Here is a 21,652-nt window from a genome sequence, read left to right as displayed (position 1 = left end):
ATGTTGTTTCTACAAAGGCACAATAAAACTAAGAACGCAGAGTCAAAACACCTCCATGCAATCATCTACGATGCTGCTTATAATACCGGGAGCTACAAAAAGGAGTGGTAACAGACATTATGTTTATATCTAAGCTGTTAGAATATAAAGGGTTGGCCTAACAACATCTGGTGCTGAAATCCAAAGAAGCTTAGCAGACGTCTACTACAGAGATGTGATGAATGAAATAGATAATATAACAAAAGCAGATGTTGGCTGACAAAAACAAGAGATTTACAGTATTTTCTGTACTGGCTCTTGTCCTCTTTTTTCTCTATCAGTACCTCCCCACAACTCTTTTAGAGCTTGGTCATCCTGGCCAACAAAAATGTGCATCCATGGTGGGCGTTAAGCTTGTGCCCAGCTTTAACTCGGTGACAGTCAAACTAGCTAAGGTTCCTAGCCCTGAGACATGTTAGCTGTGGCTGTGGAAAGAGTTTCACCTTTTCAGTGAACTTTGTGCATTAATCACTGAACGGTTCTTATATATTTTAATTCTTAGGAGAAAAAAACTAATTAATTCAGGGACAAAACGGGGAAGGTGCTCATGATAGAGGGGATCCTCCGCAGCCATTAAATTTAATTTTACCAATGACTTCAGCTGTGAAAATGTTTCCTTATTAATCAGGTTTATTAAGCACTGATTTGTTCTGAGCCTGTAGGTTTTAAATGTTCATTAAGGAAGACTATGTTTGATTGAAGAATTTTAAATACATGCAATTATCCTGTTGGCTACGAATTATTGATTGTGTAGCTCTTGCCCACCTATTTTTGATTAGTAAAATATAAATTGGCAAAAAAAATCCTGTTTAAGTCAATATAAAACATCTATTCTGACAATTAAATTAATGAATGTAAACAAAATGTTCAGAACCTTAACTTATTTAAAAAATGGTTTGAATGTATTTAACTTTCGTCAAGCAGTTAACACACATGATTTCAACAGAGATAGATAGATAGATAGATAGATAGATAGATAGATAGATAGATAGATAGATAGATAGATAGATAGATAGATAGATAGATAGATAGATAGATAGATAGATAGATAGATAGATAGATAGATAGATAGATAGATAGATAGATAGATAGATAGATAGATAGATACATACATACATACATACATACATACATACATACATACATACATACATACATACATACAAACATACATACATAAAAAGGTAAGTACAGGATTAAACTATTTATATTGGTTAAACTCTACCGGCTTATTTTATCACTGTGTACATTTGTGTTTCATGGGTTCAAAATATAACAAAAGCACAAAATGACAAGTCTAAGATAAATTATTATGTCTTTCTTACAATCCATGGACTTCATATATTACTTATTAATAAAAAAGATATTGCTATTGTGGATAAACATTTTCCAAGTGGAAATCCAACCAAATCCTCTGCGTGAATCAGTTATAAAAGAGCATTTTAACTCAGCTGTATAGTCTTCAATGAGGCATCCAGCAATGCTCAATACTTTCTGGGCATCATCTGTAAAAATCATGTCTACACAGGCTGTCATTGGAAGCTCAGCTGCAGAAGCATCATTTTACAGCAGTCATGTCACTCGGAAAATGGTCAGCCTCTCTTTGTTCGTGTCCAGATCCATTTCACAGCATTCAGAATTGCTCCGGGTAGTGGGGGGTGAAACCTGAAGCGGACGAGGCCTTCTGGGATTTCACTTTTGGGAGCATCAAAAAAAAAAAGGTTGTAATTGACATCGTGGCTATTCATTTTGTGCAGCCATCCCAGAAAGTGCCAGAAGAACTTACAGGGCAATGTTATATATATATATATATATATATATATATATATATATATATATATATATATATATATATATATATATATATATATATGGCAATCACACAGTTTGTCTAAATAAGATTTATCTTCTAAAGCTGGCCTTTGTTGTCATTTAGCCTTTCATCTTTCACTCAGTAATAACCTATTTTATACACTGACTGAAGTGCTGCCACATCAGATTGCAGTACTTGAATAGTAGCATGCAGGCTATGAGGCCCAGGGAAACCTGAGCCTGCTTTTAGCCCACTAGAATGACAATTAGCATATTAGCCTGGCCCCCACTGAGAATAATTGAAACCAGTCGCTGGGGGCAGCGCTATGGTGCTAACATGCAATTTCAACACGTTCAAAAACCCTCAGAACACAGGTTCGTTTTTTGTTGGCTCGCCCACAAGATTGGCCTCAGAAATGTTGCTAAGAGAGAATCTGACTCTCAAATGGAAAACAGAAATATTGCCTCTGCTGGGGATCACTGAAGGTCACTGCCGTGTCCTCTACACACTCCCAGACTCAGTGTGCGCAGCGATGCACACAGCTCAAAGCTTCAATTAAACTGTTAACTGCGTTTTGATGTCTGTGTAGCAGCGCTGATCTCTTAGGGTGGGCGGTGGGTGAAGGGAACTGGAAGAAAGCTAGGGGGGGACTAGGAGAGGCCTGGCTCTGCCTGATAATCAGCTCCACTAAATATTAGTTGGAGACTGTGCCACATGCTTAAAATCTTTTAGTCAGTGTTACAATGTGACTGCTGTGTGTCTTTATGTAACCACATAACTGAAGTGAAAAATATAAAAGAATATAAAAAAGATAAAAATGCTAATCTATTTCCTGAGCAACACTTTTTAGAACAGTTTGCTGTAACCCAGTCGATAATTTGCCGTTTCAAACTGCGGGAGATCTTTCTGTCTCCTTTCCAAATATTGCAAATGCAATCTAAAGATAAACTTACAAGTTCATTCATCCATCCATCAACAATGTTTTAAACAAATGCATGTAATTACGATGGTATTGTGCTCAGTTGGACAACTACTGGCGAATGTAACTAGCTGTTCTGGAAATTTGGTTACCAATATGCAACTAAACACCCATCTACAGGTGTGTAGATTTCAATTCACAACTAGAATGTGTTATAGTAAAACTATTTTAGTTCAATTAATTTGAAAGCAACAGCTTCAGAACTTTATTCATCTATATGAACACATGCTGAAAACATGGCGACAAATTAATAAATTACAACTCCGAAATGCCAGCGTGTCATGCTATGCGTGTTTGGAGTAGGACAAGCATGCAGACAGGAATGTGGGATAAACATAGTGATGGTTTAATAATAATATGGAAAGACTTATGCAAGTATGACAAAGAGCACAGGACATGGAACATGGGCAGGACAAAAAGCAGTGTAGCAGGATCAACAGATGAACAGGCAAGCCATGAATTGTAACGGGACAATCCAGCAAAGAGCTATTTCCAACAAGGAATTTAAATGCTGAGGGAAGTGTGGAGAATGCCACTGGATGCTGGTGTGTTAAAAAGTGGATAAGGTGGAGCAGCTGAAGAAAAAGGTACTTAGGGAGTAAAAGGTTGGTGTAATGACTGTAGTATCCATGATAGGCTATAATGCAAAAGGCAGGAAAACAGTTCCTCTAGCAAACTTTTTATTGACCGCTGTTTTTTCCTATTCATCCACATGTCTATCGAACGATATATATTGTTATTGAATTATCGTCCAGCCCTATTAGGGAGAATGACAAAGGAAGACTAATTAACACAGAGAGAACTGAACTAATACAAGAAAACACGTATCCAAAGGGGGAAAGACACACCCTGACCTAAGGGAATGACTACATTTATTACAATCATTGGATACACAGGGAACATAACATAAGAAATAAGAAAGAAACTAAATCTAAAGGAATGAAAAAATATGGCAAGACCCTACAGACATGAATAAGTCACAGAGAAATTCTACAAACAGAGACATAAAAAAAAGAAAACCCCAAACACCTACGGAATATAGCACACAGTCCAATAAATATGTTATTAATAAGAAATGGGAAGAGATAGATTGAATTCAAGCCAAAATAAATATATACATCCACAGTCATTTAAATGTGTAAATATATATTTTAATACACAATATTAAATATTGAAACAATTCATTAAAATGTGAATTCATGCCAATATTATTTCTACGTGTAATTAATTTTATCCAGTCTGTGCAACAGTCCACCATGCAATTATCTAAACTGTCACTGTGGCTCGTAAAATAGACAAACTTCTAATGACACATTTGGTTCACCCACCGACAGCATATTTAGGGAGTATGATTGAGGAAATAAATGATTAATCAATACAATTTTATTAATTATGCATGCAGTAAAGGATTTGCATTATCATCCAAGCATTTGTCTCATGATTATCAATACACCATGTCTTCTTTAATGTTCTATTACACAATTTAAAACTTAAACATTTTCCAAAGTGCAACGGGGGCAGCAGTGTAGCTCATCAGGTTACAGAGACAAAGAAAAACGTGTACGTCTTCTTAAACTAACACAATTTAGGAAGAATTGCCTTTCCAATTTGTTGGATCTTCAGTCGTTAAGTAAATTTATAAAATTGGTAGGAATTTAACTCATTCAACTATGTTTTAGCTGTTAAACTTAACATGGATTATTCTTACATAATATAATGTGCAAGTTGTAAAACCAATTATACATATAATTGTATTTAATAATTTATCAATCTAGTGCTGTAAAGGAATGCTAACCCTACACAATAAATAAAGTACTTTAGCATCAGCTACATTGTTTTCCTAATTATGTGAAACATCCAAAATATAAAGCTCATTCTAAAAAATATTTTAACTTGTATTAGCACACCCAACGTGTATCCACACGAAGCCTTATTCTGATGTCAGCCGCTTTAAAGACAACAACAGCTGAGGAGAAAAGCTACTTAACGCGTAACCATAAAATACTGCATCATCCAGTCGGATCCAGCAGTACTCAGCTCCTTGGTCGCGCCTGAAATACAGTTCCCACCCTAACCTTTGACCTGAGAATACATGCTGGGACATGGTTGTCCTTTAAAAAGTCCAGTCAGTGTCTGAGGAAGACGTAACAGGACAGACAGCAGGAGACCAGCGTTTAGGGTGGGGAGGAGACCTCTGTGATATACATAGAGCAGGCTATGCTCCACTGTGGATTAACATGCATCAGCGTGGCACACCACAGTTGCCCCTAGATGGTCGTCAGATCAGGCCCAGAAAATTAGGGATTAGGGTCTAGCAAAACAGGATCAGCAATGAATAAAAGCCATGAGTCACATCTTCCACATTAGGAGCATGAGAAAAGAAAGGCAATCAGGGATGCTGAATTTAAAAAGGTTCGGAGGATCTCCGGCTGAATTAACTGTGACTCTAAAGATTAGGCTCTATTTTTTCAACTGATTGGGACTTATAGGCAGAGATAAGGCAGAAAACGTATGGAAAGAAAAGAACAGACACTTGACAACATTGTTTGACTTAAATAGGCTTTCAGTTACCCAGCTGGCTATTGGTTATAAACGTTATGCAAACATTGTTGGGGATGTGAAGCTGGTCAAGCCTTGGAAAACCCACATGTTCGTAACTTTGCGTTTATTTTTGGTATTTCACACTGGATATCCTATTGTACACATTTTTTTGATTTCTTTTCCTTTCGTTTTCGGTTTTACATAATAGGTTTGGGCCAGTTCCTATTAAAGAAAAATATATTTTCCATAGTAGCTAATTAAGCTTCTTCAACCTGTCCATTCTGGCAAGGGTACATTTTTGAGTAAAAAGACCTTGGTATCTGTAATTTAGTTCAAAGCTATATATTGTATATTATATGTGCGGCACTAATGGCTTTTATTTGATAGTTCGGAAATGGGATTGAGACACAGGGGGGAGACTTGCAACAAATGTCCAGGGGCTGGGACTCGAACCCAGGACGGCTGTGTCGGGATCGAGGCCTCTGTACATGCGTCGCGCTCACAACTCCTGCCCCACCACTGTGACTTGAAAGCTAAATTTTGTTTAAAAGTAAAAGTTGAGCAGCCTAGTTTAGGACACTGGAAAGATGTGTGGATTTAGTCAGAGTTTAACATTATAAGCAGCTTGAACTTCTGAGCTGTACCGATGAAATATCTTTTATTAAACTGAACATAGTCATTGAGGGAAGACTGCGCTACAAATACACAAGATGTTTCTCTTTAGCTGATGCAGCTCAAGAAGCCATTTTAACACTGCGCAGAATTATTGCTTTTGATCTGAAAGCTGTAAGGTTCAATGTTAGAGGTAAACTGGAGTGGGTGAGTTTGGTTTTTCTGAGTTTTGCTACAATTTCTGTGGATTGACTCGGTCCTTCTGACACATGGTTATACCTTGAATCTTTTGTAGCCTCTAAATTGTCTTCTGTCAGAACTGTCCCATATTTAGCTCCATTGTACCAGTAACTCTGACCAGCTCGCCATTGCAGCTAAAGGATTTTTGTGGCCTCCCTAACTCCAATTCAAGAAGAATTTGGCTCACCAGACTGAGTGGTGCAAATAGAGACTTATTTTTAGTATTCAGGCAAAATTATTATAGACAATTTATAATCTTCATACAGTTGAAAAGGTTAGGTACAAAAAGTATTTGTCTTTTAATAGCCACTTTTTACATTTTCTTTTATTTCATAGTAAATAGGTTTCCATCTGTCCAATGACTTTTACTCATATGCAGACATTGCTACATTAAAATCTGCTTTCATTTAATTTATTAAAATTAGTGCTGATAATAGACAAAAAGTTTTTTTTCAATCAAGCCTAAAGAATTTGGAAACTGTATGACCATCTTTTGAAAAGGCAACTGTACTAAAGATAATATCACCAATTTGTTTAATTAAACTATTGCATGCTCATATTTTGTGGAGCAGGTAAAAAGATTGTCTAATTCTTTTGTTCTCTTTCATTATTTTGGCCTTTGAACTTAACAATTTTGGCCCACGTGAAGGAAAGCTTGGGCATCCCCGTCTCAGCCTTCACAGAACAGTTGTATACTATATATATACTAAGTGTAAATTGCACATTAGGAGAGAGTTTCCTAATTAGGCAATTTGTTTCATGGGATTGTATGTAGAGCTTTCTGAATATAAATGCACACCTTGCTTTTCAGACTTTTCTTTACAACCACTTTGGGTCGGTAGCCTTCATAAATGTCTTTACAAAACACTGACGTTTGTGGTTATAAGTGGCTATGTAATAAAATGGGAGACATTTTAAAGAGGTATGCACACTTTTGGGATGCACTGTAGTAATCCGCCTATAAAGACACAGAAATATACATTGAAAACCAATTTAGTTATGCAACTGTCTTAATAGGATTAGCATTTTTTTTTTCTTCAATTACCTCTGGAATCCAACAAACTCGTGTGGGATGAAGTGGGTGAGCAGGGCCAAGTTGGGGTGAGGTTAGTGATAGGGACAGCTGACGGCAGAGGGGTGTGCGCTGCTCTGCCATAGTTCAGCTGGTCTGTTGCCAAGCATACGGGAACACACAGACTCAAAACAGCTCCTCTCTACGTCCGCGATCCATTTTACTTAAAGGGTTAACGCACTGAAGAGCACCTCTTTCACCCAGGCCATACATTCAGCAATGATCAAGCTACACTGAGAACAACAAATGTAGCAGAAACGTCGGGGCGGGTTTGATTAATTTCACTGCAATGTAAGCCCGGCCTTAGAGCATAAAAATCAATAACAATCTTCCATTAGGAAAAATGCCCAGAGATGATTTAAAGATCACCAAGGCTGCTGTATTTCATTGTAAACAACCACGAGGTAGACTTCCAAACCTTCGGCTCACACAAAAAGAGAGAAAAATGGAGGCCCAACGTTTGTAATGCATGAACATGGATCCTCGGGGGGAGACCCATGCTGTGCACAACCAGTTCTTACCATTTAAGTTTAAATGTTCCTTTTTCTTACAGGGAAACACAGAGAGCATGGTATGATTGAAATGATTGTCTTTACTAAACATCATTAGGCCTGTTTTCCCTTTGTGAGAGGATGAATTTTAAAAAACAATGCAGAAGATGAGATGGTAAAATTTGTATGCAGAGACAAAGCTGCAGTGGGGGAAACAAATTTAAAGAAAATTGCCTCATTGTCTTGAAAATCCGCTCATTCTCCTTCATGCTGTGACAGCGCCACTTTTGAATAATTGCTCATTTTGAAACGAGTGTGCAGTCCGTGTGTTCCTCACAACAACAGTTGCTATTACCGGCTGGAAAGAAGATAAAAATAAGGGTTAGCTTTAATGTGATATACAGAGAACACATCCAAGTATTACCATGTCAGCCTGAATGGGTTTGAACAAGAACGTGAATCTGTTGGGTTGAACAGCCAAAAGCACATCTCCATCACTTTTCCTCTCCTGTTTGGACAGAAACTGCCGTACAATTCTGGCAGCTGGTGGCTCTTAAGTGCACAAAGACACTCTGTGTGTGATGCACCCTCAAAGGGTTCGAAGAGAAAGCCGAGACGTGTTTGGACTGAAGTATCCTTTCGGACGTTTACAGCAGATGCAGGTTGTCTGTTCATATCTAGCCGACATCAAACCACTTCAGCTGCTTTTAGGAGCTGAACTGTCCACCTTCTCTTTGTGCATTTGGAGATTTTGAACAATTCGTCGCTGCACCAGAAAACTACAACCTGGTCGTCTTCTTCTTCATCTTAAAATCACAGACGCAGGGTGTTTTAAACACCTCCAGATCAAGACGCATTTGGGGATCAAACTCTATTTTAACCAAAGCATGAATTAAGCTGTTTAAAAAAAAATATACTAATCATCTTTGTTTGTTTCAGCTATAATTCATACTTACAAAATGTTGGTAACCTAAACTCATGACCACATATTTTTTTCTGTTGTGGTGTCTAAAGTTTACATACACAAAGTAATGTGTGTTTACTCCTTATAACAGGTCATTCTACATTAAGCCCAACTAGGAGACAGGTGGAGTTTGTGCAAAAACCAGCTGCAGGCGGAAGGAGAGAGATCTCCCTTAGTCTTCTTTGAGGTAATATACATCCTAGGAATGAGGTTGTCCATGACCTCCACATGTCAGAGTTCTCTTCTGGAAAAATAAGAGGAATCACTCAGAAGAGGCGGACTCATTTTATAGTGTGTGTTCTCCATAGCTGCGTTTACATGGACAAAATAATCAGAATAAAGGGCCAATCGGAATAAAAACGCGTCATGTAAACAAACCAATCGAAATATTATGATCAGATTAAGCTCAATTGAAATGAAACTGTAATCCGGATAAGAGGGGTGGTTTATGCCGATTGATAGTCGGATCAACATGTATACAAATGCTTGTCAGGCTGAAGTTGTCCAGAAGACAAACAAACTCGTATAATATTGATTTGTTTGCTATTTTGTGTTGTTTAGCAAAGACAGAAGTACTTCTTCTTCTGTGGTTTGTTTAGGGGAATTGATAACTATGTCAGAGTGGTTCTATTCTGAATAAAGCCAGGTGTATATACGCACATTATGATCGGATTAATTGATTGTGTGCTCATATAAACGTATAATCTGATTATTTAATCCGAATACATTTTAATCCGATCGTGAAATCTTGTGCATGTAAACATAGCGTGTGATGGTATGAGAAGGAACTTCAATCATTCGTAGAGAACTCTACACTGGGCAACACATCTCTGGATCGACATGTAGATCTGTGATTTTGATATGTGCCTGACTGAATTACCATCCTCATATGCTAAACCAAGCCTGAGTCAACGACGTGTCCTTTGGAGGTGTACCGTATTGCTGTGACCGGACCCGAAACACACTTCACTGTTAAAACCAAAGTCAGAATCAAGACCAGAAAAGCAGAAGCTGCGCGGTTCAGCAGCAGAAGAGGGATATCATAGATGGAAGCTGTTAGTCTGTGACATGGCTGTATCCAGCATCATTTGCTGCCTGTCTTCCCACGTTCTGATTAATGTGAACCAAGGCCACTAGGACCAGAAAGAGAAAAATAGCAAGATAATAATTTCTATGCAACCAAAAACCACAACGTTTACAGTCACCAAACCATTTTTCTTTACTAATACTACACTATGAAATCATGTTGAAAATACAAACTTAGGACAACAAGTAAGGAAATCTGTGTTTCATGCTCTGCAGACCCTCCTTGGCAAGCGATTCTTAGCGTTAGAAAGCCTGTTCAAGCCCCCTTTAAATCACGCAACATCTGTAATGTAAACAGTACATTTGTGGGTCGAGCAGCAAAGTTGGGAATAAGGTTTGTCTCAATGAACAACCAGCCAATGCCAAACAGCCTTTTCGGCTATGGATTTACTTTTGGGATCATTTATTGGACTGGAGGACTGCCGTCTGAACAAATGAGACCTTTTGGTGGGTTATTTGTTTAACAGTACTGATCCGTTGTGGTGAAGAGAGAGCTGAGCCAAAAGGCGAAGCTCTCGTTTTACCGGTCAATCTACGTTCCTACCCTCATCTATGGTCACGAGCTTTGGGTCGTGACCGAAAGAACGAGATCCCGGATACAAGCGGCTGAAATGAGTTTTCTCCGTAGTGTGTCTGGGCTCTCCCTTAGAGATAGGGTGAGGAGCTCAGTCATCCGGGGAGGACTCAGAGTAGAGCCTGGAGAACTGGGTCGGCCTCTCTGGTACAGCTCTCCACTGGTTTAAATCCTACTTAAAGGACAGGGAATTTTTTGTATCAGTAGGTAACTTTACATTAGAGATGACAAAAATCACATTTGGGGTTCCCCAAGGGTCCATTCTGGGTCCCCTCCTTTTCAATATCTACATGCTCCCTCTAGCCCAGATAATAAAAAATAACAACATCAGCTACCATAACTATGCAGATGACACACAGCTCTACATCACCATGTCACCAGGTGACTATGAACCAGTTCAGGCACTGAGTAAATGCCTAGAAGAAATCAATACGTGGATGTACCAAAATTTTCTCCAATTGAATAAAAACAAAACTGAAGTAATAATATTTGGACCAATAGAGGAAAGATCAAAAGTTAGCACACAGCTTCAGTCGCTTCAGCTAAAAACCACTAATCAGGCCCGAAATCTGGGAGTAGTGATGGACTCAGACCTGAACCTTCAAAAGCATCTAAAGACAATTACAAGGTCAGCTTTCTATCACCTGAAGAACATTTCTAGGATTAAAGGACTGATGTTTCTAGCCTCGTGAGACCATCCTGATCTCGCGAGCATACAAGGTTTCACTCGCAGATCAGTCTGGATACTCTCCGTTAAAGAAAATTTGGAGCCGTTCACCAAACGAACGTCCAATCAGCGTTGGCTTTGAGGCGGGTTGAGGTGTGACGCAACGGGAAGCGCGTCAGTTCAGTCTAAACAACATGGCGGCTTCAGCCGATGAAACTAGCGTTAGCGTGGCTATCGAGCAAGTTTTATCGGAATTACAGAGTATTTCTTTGCTGAGCTAACGAGCCTTTACCTGCAGCAGCAAGAGTAGCTTGGCTTATGGTTGTGTTTTCGTCGTCGCTCGTAACAGAGCGACGACGAATCTGATTGGTTCATTTGGCCCGTCTATCACCAACATAGGCCAATCAGCTAACCAGTATTTTCGCCCCTTCCCAAAATTACTTCAACGGAAGGTTTCCAGATGGATATGCGGAGCAAATCTATCTGGCGGAGTCAGGTAATGATGTTTCAGCAGGATCTAGAAAAACTAATCCATGCGTTTATTTTTAGTCGAATTGATTACTGCAACGGTGTTTTCACAGGTCTGCCTAAAAAGTGGATCAGACAGCTGCAGCTGATCCAGAACGCTGCTGCCTGCGTCCTCACTAAGACTAAGAAAGTAGAGCACATCACACCAGTTCTAAAGTCCTTACACTGGCTCCCTGTATCTCAGAGAATAGACTTTAAAATACTTCTGTTAGTCTATAAATCCTTAAATGGCTTAGCTCCTAAATACATCACAGACTTGTTATCAGCGTATCAACCCTCCAGACCACAAAGGTCGTCTGGCTCCAGCCTGCTCTGCATACCTAGAACCAGAACCAAACATGGAGAAGCAGCATTTAGTTCCTATGCTCCACTTATCTGGAACAAACTTCCAGAAAACTGTAAAAGTGCAGAAAGCCTGAGTTCTTTTAAATCAAGATTAAAAACACATTTGTTTAAAATTGCCTTCAACTGTCCTAGTTAACTGAATCACCACTTTTTTGTTCTATTTTCTATCTATATTTTATTCCTACTTGCTTTTATTCTGTTTTATTTTGCTATATTTTAATCATGTAAAGCACTTTGCATTGTCTTTGTACTGAATTGTGCTATATAAATAAATTTGCCTTGCCTTTGCCTAGCCGCTGCTCCTCCACGTCGAGAGGAGCCAGTTGAGGTGGCTCGGGCATCTGGTCAGGATGCCTCCTGGACGCCTCCCTGGTGAGGTGTTCCAGGCACGTCCCACCGGGAGGAGGCCCAGGGGAAGACCCAGGACACGCTGGAGGGACTATGTCTCTCTGCTGGCCTGGGAACGCCTTGGGATTCCTCCAGTGGAGCTGACCCAAGTGGCTGGGGAGAGGGACGTCTGGACCTCCCTACTGAAGCTGCTACCCCCGCGACCCGACCCCGGATAAGCGGATGGATGGATGGATGGATGGATGGATGGATGGATGGATGGATGGATGGATGGATGGATGGATGGATGGATGGATGGATGGATTTGTTTAACAAATAACAGCATACGACCATGAAAGCCTGCTGATCATCTTCTTGCTGATCATCAGCTTGGTCATACAGTGTTGTGGGAGGCCATCCTGCTCCCCAACCAGCATTTGTCACAAGTCTTGAGTGCAAGCGTGCTTGTGTTGGCCGCTCTGGCAGGAACAGCATGGCCAGTTGGATCCCCGATGGGTTTAATGGGTTTGTGATCATTGCTACAGGCAGGAGATTCAATCCTCTCTACCCCAAAGCTCTAGAGCAAGGTGGTGGATAGAGCTTGCTCCCTAACAATGTTTTGGGATCTCCACTGTTTGCAGAACCCTATCTTTTTGGATTTTTTTAACTTCCCCCTACACCCCACAAATAACACGGCATCACCTAAGAACTCTTGGAGGTGGCTGGATTCAGAGAGGATCTCTAAAGCTTCAGACATCCCTACAAAAGGGGAGTAAAACACATTAACATACAGCCAGGGGGAAAAAAGATAAATCGACTTCTTCATGATGACGTACAGCAGAAGAACCAGATGGACTTTATTAACAGGGTGTTTGCAGCATGACTTCCTCCGGTCTGCGTTCAGAGCGAGGCCAGTCTCAGGCTGCAGCGTGGACACTGACATATTGTAGCTTAGCCAGGAAACCTGAGGATGAACGCTGGCTGGGGAATAGCCGTGAATCGGATTACACACGTGGCTGGTGTGTGGTTTTAAAACAGCATCTAGGTGTTGAGAAACAACTCACTGATAACCTGACTTGACTTTTCTTGCTGGGTTTTTTTTTCTTTTTTTATTTCATCGTTTTGGTCCACCTACTGCTTTAAAGCGGTGTGTTTTTTGTTTTTCTTTCCCCCATCTAGTCAGAATGTGTTTCATTATCCCTTTCTCCTGTAAGTTGAGTTCCTTTATTAGTGTTGTATAGATGAGAAGATGGTTGCAACGTCATGTTATATGCTCAGTGGTTAACCGGTCATGGTTTAAATATTTAAAAAAAAAAACACCTTTGCAACATCCTTTCCTTCCTTCTTCATGATCTTTCCACCACATGCCTGTAGTCCCAGCCGAGATGAAGGGTGTTATTAGGAACTGAGAAGCAGCTTTGTGTCATTGACCGGGTCCAGGTTGTGGAACACTGCTCTGAAAAACCTTTCCTCGTCCTCTAACCCGCCGTTTCCACATCACATCCCCCCCCCCCACCCCCCCTCAGAGCTTCCACCTCCATTTCCTCACTTCTGATTCCAGGTCCCCAATAACAGCACAGAAAGAGCGGCAGCGGCCCCAGGCCAACTATGCATCCTGTGTGAGACACTTGCCAACTTCACTGGCTGTACCAGTCAGCTGAACAGGGATCCAGTTTCGCCCGTCTTAATACTCTTAACAAGCCTTTTCCCTCTGCAGCCAAGTGTCAAGCCTTCCAAAGTCACCTAACAGGATGACTCTGCCTTCCACACATGCGCACGCACACAACCAGGCCACACCAACAGGAACAGGCGGTTGTTTTTACAGTTTCTCCTCATTTACAAGAGATAGGAGAGACAACCGGATCCTCACCAGCAGCCACAAGATGGATCCCTAATTATATCTGCATGGCTCGTTTTCATCACGTTACGAGCAAGATAGTGAAGCGCATGAAGGGTGACATATGGTTTAATGCCGTTTCTGATGCTGGAGTCTACAAGCGTAGCGACATGACAGGAAGTGGAGAGCCAAGCAGCGATATAAATAACACACTGTGCTGAGTTATTCTATAGTGTAAAAGAAAGCTGTATGAATGAGATGCAAATATTTGCTAATGTTTTTGTTCAACACTGCCGATAGCCGGAGTGGATTCGTCATGACTTGTGCAATTATTCATCCATCTGCTGTCTATACCCGTGTATCTTAGCAGGGTCCCCGGGGGGGTCAGCTCCAGCGGTCTTTAGTTGCAACACGGAGACAACCGAGGACAGACGACCTTTCATGCACACTCTCATACCTAAGGACAATTTAGAGTAACCAAACCAGCGTACCGGGAGAGAATGGACGCACAAGGAGAACATGCAAGCTCCATGCAGAAATATTTGTTCATGTACCTTAAGACCCATTTGAACTTCAGCGGCATCGCATCCCTAACCCCATAGAGGTTGATAAGACGTGTGCCCACCTTTTGCAGCTTTAACAGCTTCAGCTTTTGCACTGAAATGACCTATTCATGATAATATATATCAATATAACATTCTCCCCCTTAACAGTTGTTAAGTTACTGAGCCTTATAGTTTGTATAGTTTTTTTATCCTTTTGGGGCAGTGAGATGTGTATTTTGGGCACTTGAGGGGAATTATGTTTGTTATGGAGGAGTCAGCACCCTCTAGAGTTGCAGACTTTCCTGGAAAATGGTGTAGCACCAGGCTTTATTGACAACACCTTTACTTCTTTTTCAGCTATTTATCTAATTCCCTCAACACATGCAACAGTCTATTAAAGGCCTTTCTGTCAAACTTAGAACAGCAGCCTTCAAAAACAAAATCAAACAGTAACAGTGTCCACATGGATAATAATTAAGTTAATAATGGTATAGGCGACCATCATAATTTTAAAATAATAATAGTAAGCTACTTGTCTGAATACCAATATGTATCAGTGATATTTTAATTCAGCCTGATAAAAAAAACACACAGATCAGAAAACTAAATCACTGACAAAACTCATTGGTTTGTGATCAGTGTGAGTCGAAACTTAATTCAGCCAGGATGTCTGGAAAATCCTGGATTAATCCTCCATCTTGGTTTTGTGAAATGGGCCTCAAGACTCAGCGCAGGCCAGTAAAGTTCCCCCATACCACACTTTTGATTATTATGGCTTATAGATAATGAAAACCTAAAATTCGATGTCTGAGAATATTTGAATATTGGCAAAAAGTTCACTATTGGAGATTAATGGTGCCACACCTTAATCAGAAATTTAACTCTGAACACCTGATCTTCTCAGGGAGTGGACTGACGCTGGAGTCAGCCCATCCAGAGCCGCTACGCACAGGAGAATCCCACACGGGTGAGATCCAACCAAGTACTGAGTGCATAGAAATTAACATACTTTTCAGAAGCCTGTGGTTTTTCTGTTACAAATATCCATTTTTATTGATCCTATGTAATACCTAAATTTTACTGAGACACTGAATTTTAGGTACTCCTGATCAACAAGCAACAATCATCAAAATTAGAAGATAAAAAAAAAAGAGTTAAAATTAAAAAAAAGAAAACATCTCCAACCTGCAACAGACTCCAATCCCATTTATGGAAGTGATGAATAGGACCAGGGGCGTGCAACCGGCTGCCCCAACGTATATCCAGCCATTAAATTGGAGCAACAGCTATGTTCAGATAAAGACTGTGTTATGTGGACGTATATTCTTCATTCAGTCAGATTGAAGATTTATATTAAAACCAGAAGGTATTTTGAATTCTGCAGAAGCAGCAGCAGTATAAAAGTATATGTGGGTGTTGAAGAGAACACAAAACAACCAGCACACAGAACCAAGACCAAAAAGCCCGGAATTGCATCAGAAACTCTTCAGCAAGGCTTGAGAACAAAAGAGAATTTTTTCTCTCTAATTATTGTTTGACAAAGATGTTCTTCATGCGCCCAACTCATTATTTCAAAGAAAGAGACAGGAAAAGGTCAAGGCCATCGGAAGGACAAAGCAGACAGGAGGGCCACAGTCTGGGGGGCAACAACGACCAGAAATTGCATTTCCTTTTCACCGTTTTCCACTTAACTCATTTTTTTTTCTGGTTCAAGAAAATAACTAAACAAACAAAAACAAACAAAAACATACACACTGTACACCATCACCATTCAGCAGCTCCTCTCTCCATCCAGGGGGACCACTCTCACTACACGCAAGTGTGTGAGTCACGCATGAACTAAATGTGAATCAGCTATGATTCATCCACCCCAAGCAGGCGGTATAACAGGCATTCAGCCTTATTATCCCATTTCTATATTAGTCCTGCTCGCAGTTTACCTTTAGCGCTATGCTGAGCCATTTAAAGGTGCACAGAGAACACATTCCAGCCATGTGAAAAACAGAGGCCACTCCAGAAACATTCCCAAAAGGTGGCCAGATAGCTGAACCCTTATAATCTTGAAGGGACGAGGAAATACCCCTCATATGCTCCCCAAAGAACGTTGTTTGGCAGGAGCAGTGTGGTTATTGGCAAAAAAATTCATATAATTATTAATAATTAATATGATTATCACTTTCTCTGGGCTGCAGCAGGAAACCAACAATCAAAACCTAATAATGTCAGCATCAGTCTCCAATGTCTGTTGGCCCATGTGTGTCGGTCTATTTATCAATAAGACACCCACAGTGGAGCGTGATCGAGGTTCGCATTCAGCAACTACCGCAGACCTCATAAACGAGTGATGGCGAACAATTTATTTAAAATAAATACCGTAGAAATTACGACAGCAAAGCAACCAAAACCATCGGACGTTTTCTGTACTGCTGCCATAAACGGTGGGGGCTGCATTCAAAAAGCGGCTTGCTGTATAGGAGAAAAAAAGTTGGAAATAGATGAAGTCTGGTTCAACGAGCGGACCTAACCAATGACACTGGCTATCAGTCGACATCAGTATTTTTAGTCACAACATATCGTTTAGAAATTCGTTCTTTGGAGCTGCTGTTTTAAAAAGCGTCTGCTTCGGCAACAAAATACACGGCTTAGGAAGGTTAATAGACGTTTACAAAGAACGCCTCATTGTTTTTGTTTTTATTTTTGTCATGATTGAGTTGCCAATACTTTCCTATTTATATAGGGATCTAATGGATTTCCATTTTGTACATTGCTTGTAATAAATATCCTAAATTGGGGTTAAAAAATTTTTTGCTGCATGCAATAAATGTCAGATTTGGTGGAAAAAATTACCCAAAATAAAACAGCTTTAATTTTCTGGAGAAAAACAATCAGTTGAAATATTAATTAGTTGGAAAAATTAACAGATTTCTCAAGAAATGAATTTCAGGGCTACTGGATTTACTAAAAAAACAACACAAAATAAACAAATCTAAAGTCTAGATAAGAATAAGTTTGTAAAAAGACATTATTTTCATCATTCATAATAGCATGTTAGACTAAGCACTCATCCCTACTATACATGAGCAGTGATGTAAATACGTGGTATAGAGAGCTGTGTAAAATTTCTAGGTCCTTATAGATTTCTTCTGCTTTTCTCTTTTGTCACACCTACACAATTTCCAGCCATTAATTAAAAAAAATAATAATAATCAGAGAAATGCAGTTTATTTAATGAAATTAACCACATTTTTAGTTCAATGTTACAACCACAGTTAGACCTGATTACTCCCTAGCATGTAGAATCAAAAAAGAAAGAAATTTTTTTTAACTCTCTTGAACCGAACCTGTCTGGCAACATGAAGTAGGCTGACGGATCTCCAAAAACAACACAGCATCCCCTGATCTAAAGAAACTCAAGAACAGGTGAGGCACAAAGCCACTGACATCAGTCGGTCTGGAAAGGGGAGCCGTTTCTAAGGCAAGACCAAAGGGGAGCTTTTTTTGGAAGGTGCGTGTCCCATTAGAGCGCATATTAACACAGTCGGTCCGAAACAGAAAATCATAGCCGCAGTGAAATATGGTGGCGGTAGTGTGATAATGTGGGGCTGTTTTGCTGCCTAAAGAACATTTTGCTCTGATTGATGGAACCGTCAATTGGCTCTTCGCTAGAAGATCCGGAAGGAGAACATCTGGGCATCGCTTTCTAGCGCACTCGGTGTTGTGCAACAGGACAATGATCTGAAGCGGACCAGCAGGTCCTCCTCTGAATGGTTCAAACAGGAAGGTTGTTTTGGACAAAGTTCAGAGCATTGATTAAAAGGGACAACAGGTTGTGGTTCTGTGCAGTATGTTCCACTTAAGTAAAAGGAAAATGAAAAGAAATGTGTACTTTTTCATTGCCAGCTACCCAGAAATATAGATCATTCTCCTTAGGGACTCATATAACCTTGAGCCGCCTCTGCTGCTGAAGCAAACTAAAATGAAGGAATTCCTCTGCTCTCCTTTCACCCATCGCCCTCATGCAGTATCACCCCCTTCATGCCAGAGTGGGAGTAAACAGCCCAGGGAAAACAAAAACAACCCCGGTGTGTTCACAACCGCAATAGGCGCCTCATGCGTCTTTATGCAACAACAAATAACACCAAAACCATTGATTTGTCACATAAAAAAAATATTCTGACTCCCACAGCATGTTGCATCAGTGCTTCTGCGTGACCGTGGATGCTCACAGAGTTTCCAGCCATTACCTTGGTTTTAACGTTGCAGTGGCAGCAGACCGTCCACAGGTACTTGAGGGTCCTCCACAGCAGGATGATGAAGAGACCCCCGAAAAACGTCACCATGGAGGAGGCGAGGAATGCCCACCACATGCGCTGTCCGTAGTCGTCGCATGGCACGTCGGACGTGTAGGGGATGACAACGTCTGCCATCTTGGATATTAAGATCGAAGAGTCGGGATTGTTTTTATTATCGACGATGCTTGTCCTCATAGAGCTGTCGCTTCCATGGGGATCCGTGCCATGTGCCTCGGCTAGCATTGAGGAGCCTTGGAGAGCCTGTGCCAGCGTCCCCAGCCCCACTCACCAGCCATATTGCTTAAAAAAAATAATAAAATCAAAAAAATACCCCCCTTTATTTGCTTTAAATGGTGATAATCTCACCAGATTCTGATTATTATTGGGTTTTTTTTAAAGCTATGAATTGTTTATTATTAATGAAAGCGTGAGCCGCGGCGCACGCAAAGCAGACCAAAATAGCGCCTCGGTGGCCCCTTGGAGAGAGGCATTTAAATCCGCAGTAATAACGACGAATCTTAGGCGCTTCTCATTCTGAGGGGCTTTTCTGCCTCTTTCACGCCATATGCCGTGACAGGGACGGCGTCGTTTGCAGCCGCCGAGGCTGCCGCTGTCCTTATCTGATAAGGCAGACTCACAAACAGCAGAGGCTTTTAAAACAAAAAATAAAAAATAAAAAAAAAGTAATATGAAAAATGTTCCCGGTTGTTCTCTTCCTCTAGCCGTCTTCCATTCAGGGATCCTGTCGAATCGATCTTATGACTCTTGTTCAGTCGACTGTAGGCTAAACGCTTTGCGTCCAATTCAGTCCTAAAAGGACGAGAGGGAGAAGCAGGAAAATAAAAACCGCAGATCAAAAGACTACATATTCAAACAGGCGGTTCGGGTTGTCGGCTCTGCGTTAAGGAGAGGACTGGCGCGCCGCTCGGGTGGATGTCGCTGCCTCCATGAGGTCCCCCTGCAGCCCTGGCACGGAGCGGCCAGCTGAGCGCCTGTCAGATCCGCTCCAGAGGAGAGGAGACGGGAGGGAGGGGGGGGGGGGGGGGGGGGGTTACAGGTAGGAGGGCGGAGCCAAGCGCTGATAATAAAAATGGACAGAGGGACGGCGAGACCGCGACGATGTTTTTTATTTCATTGTATTAATTAGTATTATCTAAGGGGCCGAGCTGGTCCCCTCCGCCGCTTTGGCCGCGAAGCTGCGCCTCTGCGTCTTTATTGTCCGCCTGTGACGCACGTCGCAATGATGTGGCTGTATCGACTAGTCATAAATTTAAGCGTTATATTTAGCTTTATAAACATGAAATGATGATGGGGAGGGATGGGGGGGTGGTGGTATTACTGCGCTGGATTCTCATCAAGGATAGTGCTTCTGTATTTCAATTTACTGGGACGGTGGTTTTTCACCCGTGGAGGATGTCCCCGGTTTTAAAAATTAGCAGCGGGAGAGACCGTGAGGGAGCGTCCTTCGTGATCAATTACTGTGATATGCTCACAGTTTCAGCCTTCGTGAGGTCAAAAACAGGTGTAGATTGGTGATGACGCTGAGGCATGGCTGGCTGTAGTTTATGGCTGCTCGCTGGAGAACCTCAAGTGGCCAGTCCCAGCAAAGGATATGGGTAAACAGCTGGCTAGGGGCCCTGAATAACCACTGACCCCGTCAAGACAGGTGCTCATGCACCTGTGGCAGCAGCAGGGCTCCAGGATTCTCCAAGGCGACCAAAAGAATTGACCTGAGCCGTGCTGTAATTATACAGGTCCATCTTAATGGTTTAGAATCTCATTGAAAAGTTTAACTTGCATTTTTTTTTCATCTAAAAACAGAGGGTTACACACAGAGGGTTATCGTTGACGGGTTCATTTATGATGTTTGCTGCTTACAGCTCGCAAAATTCTGTTTCTCAAAAATTGTGACTATTGCATAACAACAATGTGCTCGCATTATGGCCTACACAATCATGGGGAAGACTGCCTACAGTTCCCAAGCACAAATCCAGCCAGCATATTAGTAGAGGCCTCAGGTGGATTTTCCTCAGGTTGGATGGGAATCAATTGGGCCTGGTTTGATTTTTGGATAAAAATCCAAAACTTGACCACACGGGTAAATTAACATGGGACCATTACGCTTGCTACAAATGGCCGGAGGCCCATTTTTCAGCTGGTTTCCCACCCATGTGGACCTAAACATAAATGTTAGCTGAATCACTGGCTCTCTCCACATAGAGCTTTAGAGGAGATTTGGAGTGCTGTATCCAGGCATATTAATGGAAAGCACAGTGGAAAGAAAGAAGGAAGGAAGGAGGGGCAAAAGGAACAACTGCAGTCTTCAAAGCCCATTTAAGTCTTTGGGAGATGTTCACAAGGCATGCACTGCGTGTATTAAATGCATATACCATAGAGGACAGTAATCTTTTTTTAATTGTTCATATTGTAATATAATGAGAAACTCAATATTAAATTATCAGTAACAGTAACCCTAAATCATGAAAACTAACAACAATAAAGCCTAACAGAAATGCTCGATTATGTAATGAATGCTTGTTTCACTTTTTGAAATTATTTACTCAAGTAAATTAAATCTGATCATATTCTGAGTAATTTGGATGTATATTTTAAAAAGGTCCCCAGGGTGGGTAGCTGACTTCTCATACGGAACAGTTCAAGTTGATAGATAGATAGATAGATAGATAGATAGATAGATAG

At 40.9% G+C, this 21,652-nt stretch overlaps 1 protein-coding gene across 29 annotated transcripts in view; it reads right to left on the bottom strand.

Moving 5' to 3' along the window:
• Positions 1-19,961, bottom strand: part of kcnma1a (potassium large conductance calcium-activated channel, subfamily M, alpha member 1a) — a 199,724-nt gene extending 179,763 nt beyond the window's left edge. For 19 of the 29 annotated variants that reach the window (XM_036126680.1, XM_036126682.1, XM_036126683.1 and 16 more), the window contains exon 1: positions 18,905-19,960. In XM_036126680.1, coding sequence (XP_035982573.1) covers positions 18,905-19,195 — 291 coding nt within the window. In that variant the 5' untranslated portion in view covers positions 19,196-19,960. Of the gene's footprint in view, positions 1-18,904 lie in introns of all 29 variants that reach the window. The other 10 variants (XM_036126673.1, XM_036126675.1, XM_036126678.1 and 7 more) reach the window with 1 other exon arrangement.
• Between the last annotated feature and the right edge of the window lie 1,691 nt (positions 19,962-21,652).

Source organism: Fundulus heteroclitus, chromosome 22 (genome assembly GCF_011125445.2).
Source record: "Fundulus heteroclitus isolate FHET01 chromosome 22, MU-UCD_Fhet_4.1, whole genome shotgun sequence".
NCBI lineage: Eukaryota > Metazoa > Chordata > Actinopteri > Cyprinodontiformes > Fundulidae > Fundulus > Fundulus heteroclitus.
The sequence above is the reverse complement of the archived record's forward strand: the minus strand, read 5'-3'. Positions and strand labels throughout refer to the sequence as shown.